This window comes from Stomoxys calcitrans, chromosome 1 (genome assembly GCF_963082655.1).
Source record: "Stomoxys calcitrans chromosome 1, idStoCalc2.1, whole genome shotgun sequence".
Classification (NCBI taxonomy): Eukaryota; Metazoa; Arthropoda; class Insecta; order Diptera; family Muscidae; genus Stomoxys; species Stomoxys calcitrans.
Window position 1 is genome coordinate 45,982,651 of NC_081552.1, and position 5,583 is coordinate 45,988,233.

Here is a 5,583-nt window from a genome sequence, read left to right on the forward strand (position 1 = left end):
GAGCCTCTAGAGTGCGCAATTCCTATCCGATTGGAATGAAATTTTGCACGACGTGTTTTGTTATGATATGCAACAACTGTGCCAAGTATGGTTTTAATCGGTCCATAACCTGATATAGCTGTCATATAAACCGATCTTGGGCCTTGACTTCTTCATCCTCTAGCGTGCGCAATTCTTAACCAATTGGGATAAAATTTTGCACGAAGTGTTTTGTTATAATATCCAACAACTGTGCCAAGTATTGTTTACATCGGTCCATAACCTGATATACCTGCCATATAAACCGATCTTGGGTCTTGACTTCTTGAGCCTCTAGAGTGCGCATGAAATTTTGTACGACGGATCCTCTCATGACCATTACCATACGTGTTTATTATGGTCTGAATCGGTCTATAGCCCGATACAGCTCCCATATAAATCGATCTCTCTATTTTACTTTTTGAGCCCCCAAAGGGCGCAATTCTTATTCGAATTGTCTGACATTTTACACAGGTCTTCAACATGTAATAAAATAATAATAAAATAATAGCAAAGCAAATCTTTTCTTATATCCTTCTTTGCCTGAGAAGAGATGCCGGGAGAAGAACTCGGCAAATGCGATCCATGGTGAAGGGTATGTAAGATTCGGCCCGGCCGAACCTAGCACGCTTTTACTTGTTATATATAAGAAGGTATAGATTTATTAAATAAAGATCAATTGAGATCCTAAACAAAATAATCACTACTAAAACTTATTCGATTTTCACTTGTAATGAAAGATTGCAAACAGGTGTTTGAAAAGACTTATCTCCAAAATAAGCAAGAGCATTAACATCATATTTGCTATTGGGAATGAAAGAAGGTATTGTCAAATCGTCCAGATTTAAGTTTCTCCATGAATAATTGCCCTAAAAATATGCAAAACTTATTTTAAGAAGTTTCACTTGCTTACACTCTCCCACCTCTCTGATTGGACAACCTTGGGGAAAAACATTTTTATGCAATATCTTTCTCAACCAAGGGCTCAAAAATCCAGCATTACGAACTCGAGACTTTCCCAATAATTCACACAAATTCAGATCAGTTTGTAAAATCTTTGGCAATCTCGAATCGACTGGCGAAACTATAACTTGTACTTTAACGCTAGAAGGCAGCAAACGTCCAACACGAATAAATAAGTCCATGGTATTGTTTCTACCATAAATTTTGCATAGATATTGACGAACATAAGGCTCATTGACTGAAGTTGCCGACCATGTGTATTTGACAGTTTTGGCAGATATCTGAAATATGATATAATAACAATAAACATATAGCAACTTTGCCCAAGTTAATAGATAACCTCAATCGAATCTTTGAATAATGGTACAGTGAACAAGGTCATTGCAATTATTGCAATTTTGGCTGCCAGCATTGTTCCTAACTGATAGAAAACTGAGAGAGCACTAAACCAAACAATGAGTTGGCCAAAACTTTGATACACATGAATGGAACTGTATAAATGAATGCTTCCGGCTTTATGTAGAATACATGAAATCTTCTTATATATTTATAAATATCATAATCACTTTTAAGCGGTTAAATTTAATTGAAGACAGAATGTAATTATTTTCGATAGAAAGCTAAATGTAAATGTATAAATGCGCCTTTTATGGGGCCAAGACTTTAAATCGAGATATCGGTCTCCATGGCAGCTATATCCAAATCTGGACCGATTTGGGCCAAGTTGCACAAACATGTCGAAAAGCCTAACACAAAGCACTGTCCCAAATTTCGGCGAAATCGGACAATAAATGCCTCTTTTATGGGCCCAAAACCCTTAATCGAGAGATCGGTCTGTATGCAAGCTATATGCAAATCTGGACCGATCTGGGGAAAATTTTAGAAGGACGTCGATGAGCCTAACCAAACTCACTGTGTCAAATTTCAGCGACATCGGACAATAAATGCGTCTTTTATGGCCCCAAAACCTAAAACCTAGAAACCGGTCTATATGGCAGCTATATCCAAATCTGAACCGATCTGTGCGATATTGCAGAAGTATATCAATGGGCTTAACTTAACTCACTGTTCCAAATTTCGGCGACATCGGACAATAAATGAGAATTTTATGGGCCCAAAACCATAAATCAAGAAATCGGTCTATATGGCAGCTATATCTAAATCTGAACCGATCTGGACCAAATTCAAGAAATATGTCAAAGGGCCTAACACAACTCACTGCCCCAAATTTCAGTAAAATCGAATAATGAATGTGGCTTTTATAAGCCTTACACCATAAATCGGAGGATCGATCTATATGGCAGCTATATCCAAATCTGGACCGATCTGACCCAAAATGACGTAGGATGTCGATGGGCCTTACACAATTCACTGTCCCGAATTTCATCAAAATCGGATAATAAATGTGGCTTTTGTGGGCCTAAGACCCTTAACCGGAGGATCGGTCTATATGGCAGCTATATCCAAATCTGAACCACTCTGGGCCAATTTAACGAAGGAAGTCGAAGGGCCTAAGACAACTCACTGTCCCGAATTTCAGCGAAATCGGATAATAAATGTGGCTTTTATGGGCCTAAGACCCTAAATCTGAGGATCGGTCTATATGGGGGCTATATCAAGATATAGTCGGATATAGCCCATCTTCGAACTTAACCTGCTTATGGACAAAAAAAGAATCTGTGCAAAATTTCAGCTCAATATCTCTATTTTTAAAGACTGTAGCGTGATTTCAACAGACAGGCGGATAGACGGACGGACATGTCTAGATCGTCTTAGATTTTTACGCTGATCAAGAATATATATACTTTATAGAGTCGGAAATGGATATTTCGATGTGTTGCAAACGGAATGACAAAATGAATATACCCCCATCCTTCGGTGGTGGGTATAACAAGTTCTGAATGGCTTTTTCTAATAGAAAAAAAAACAGTCATAGAAATACATCACTTCCAAAATTTGTGGAAATTTGGGTATTAATTGCGCCCTCCAGAGGCTCAAAAGTCAAACTGGGAGATCGGTTTATATGGCACCAATATCAAGTTATATACCGATTTCGACCATACTTAGAACAGTTGTTGGAAGTCATACTAAAACGAAAATTTCAACTATATTGGATAAGAATTTCGCCCTCTAGAAGCCCAAGAAGTCTAATCGGGAGATAGGCTTATATGGAGGCTATATAAGCATATGGACTGACTTAGACCACACATGACACAGTTGTTTGAAGTCAAAATAAAACAAGTCATGCTAAATTTCGGCCTAATCGGATAAGCTCAAGAAGTCAAGACCCAAAATCGGTTTATATGGCAGTTTTATCAAGTTTTGAACTGATTTAAACAGTTGTTGAAATTGCGCCCTCTAGAGGCTCAAGAAGTCTAATCAAGAGAACGGTTTATATGGCCGCTATATCAGGTTATGGACTGATTTAGACTATACATGGCACAGTTGTTGGGAGTCATACCAGAATACTCCATGCAAAATTTCTGCCAGACATAAGGTCTGTTTATATGACAGCTATATCAGGTTATGAACCTATTTAGACCATACCTAGCACAGTCGTCGGATGTAATACCAACCCACCACGTGCAAAATTTCAGCCAAAGCGGATAAGAATTGCGTCCTCTAGAAGCTCAAGAATTCAAGATCCAAGATCGATTTATATGACAGCTATATCAAAACATTTACCGATTTGGCCCATTTACAATCCCAACCGACCTACACGAATAAGAAGTATTTGTGCAAAATTTCAATCGACTAGCCTTACTCTTTCGAAAGTTAGCGTGCTTTCGACAGACGGACGGACATGGCTAGATCGACTTAAAAAACTTATGACGATCAACAATATATATAATTTATGGCGTCTTAGACGAATATTGCCAGGAGTTACAAAGAAAATGACAGAATTAGTATACCCCCCATTCTATGGTGGAGGGTATAGAAAACAAGTAAAAGAGTGTTAAGTTCGGCCGGGCCAAATCTTGGCAATCTACCACCATGGATTCTGCAAAAAAAAAAGTTTACAAAATAAATTTAGTTGAAGGGCATAATTTTATTATACATACCAAACTTCTGTTAAACCAGCACATAATTAAGCTTTGAGGAACCGAACAAGGATGATCGAGAGACCGGTTTATAGGAGAGTTTATCAGGTTATGGACTGATTTGGACCTACATCCTAAGGAGCTACATCCAAATCTGAACCGATATGGCTAATTTGCAATCCCCTACGACCTGAATCAATGGTTAGTATCTATGTAAAATTTCTAGAGGCGTTCGACCGCTATCGTGATTTCGACAGACGGTTGGACGAACATGTCTATATCGATATTCAGCAAAAAGGTGTAGAGGTCTATTTAAACTCACTGTTTTAAATTTCATCAAAATGGGATGAAAAATGCTCCTTTTATGCGCTCAACACCCTATATGGGGAAATCGGTTAATATGTCTGCTGTATCCAAATACGGTACGATCTGGATCACATTTGACGGGAATTGGTAGGGGTCTATCAGAACTCACTGTGCCAGTTTTCATCGAAATCGGGTAATAAATTGATCTTTTATGGCTTAAATAGCCCATATCGGGAAATCAGGCGGTCGATCTAAAGGACAGCTATATCCAAATATGGTCGGATCTGGATCGCACTTCACAGAAATGGGTTGGGGTCTAGCAGAACTCAGTTTCATCGAAATCGGATGAAAAATTACCTGTTTATTGCCTCAACACTTTAAGTCTTGAGATCGGTCTATATAGGGGCTGTATATAACTAAATTCCGATCTTATGAGATCAGAAGGTCAGGTCAGAACACTTGTCTGAGGAATTATCGATCACATCTCTAAAGCCAGGCGGATTCCAGGAGACTGAAAATCCCCCTGGCACTATCGAAATAGCAGGGGAAGATGTTGAGACGGGACCCGACTAGCCTTTTGTGGGTAGGTCATCCAGTTGGATTGGGCTCACGGAGTGCACCAGCGGGGAAGAACGGAACTTAAAACGTACTTTGGCAGTTGGAGCTAGTGAAGCATCTTTGGAGGAATCGTCCACACCGCAAGTGTCCAGTGTCCTGAGGAAGAGAGACTTTCTGATACTAAATGTGTAAGGAAACTCGACATGAAAAGATGGAAAGAATCTTGTGAAGATGAACTCCTGGCGGACTCCGAAGACGAGGCTAACGCAACAGTGGTGGAAAATCTTGACTATGGCCGGTCTCTGCAGATAAATCTCCACTACAGTAAGGCCGCTTCGGCTGCACTACAGGTCCTTCCGATGGCAAGAAGTTCTGCCGTGTTTTTTATCCAGAAACCATGGGTGTGCGGAGGAATGGTCAGACCACCTCCCCATAATTATCACCATCGACCTACCACCCGACTTGATAACCTCTGAACGCCGGACGTTTATCAATCACAAGAAGGCCGATTGGGCTGGCTTCACAGAGTATACCAATTGCCTCTTCAGTGAACTGCCACTCCCTTCGGATGTGCTATTTGCCGAGAGGAAATTCCGTGACATCATTAACGCAACAGCCGCTCGCTTTATACCAGGCAGTCGAACATCACAAGTGCGGCCCAATTTCCGCGCTGGCAGTGGTACTCGCAGACGAGCGT

General features: G+C 40.1%; 1 protein-coding gene across 1 annotated transcript; it reads right to left on the minus strand.

Annotated features, from left to right (window-relative positions):
- Positions 1-731: 731 nt before the first annotated feature.
- On the minus strand, positions 732-1,163 carry LOC131995817 (uncharacterized). Its single transcript, XM_059364959.1, has 2 exons — positions 942-1,163; positions 732-887 (listed from the first exon to the last, which is right to left on the minus strand). Exons 1-2 carry the CDS (start codon positions 1,161-1,163, stop codon positions 732-734), a joined length of 378 nt encoding a protein of 125 aa, XP_059220942.1.
- Between the last annotated feature and the right edge of the window lie 4,420 nt (positions 1,164-5,583).

Bases quoted from the DNA above. Each gene is read 5' to 3' on its own strand.
- LOC131995817 (XM_059364959.1), bottom strand. From the start codon at position 1,163: ATGGACTTATTTATTCGTGTTGGACGTTTGCTGCCTTCTAGCGTTAAA. The intron at 888-941 runs GTGGGAGAGTGT...GCATATTTTTAG, and splicing joins AAGGTTGTCCAATCAGAGAG to GGCAATTATTCATGGAGAAA.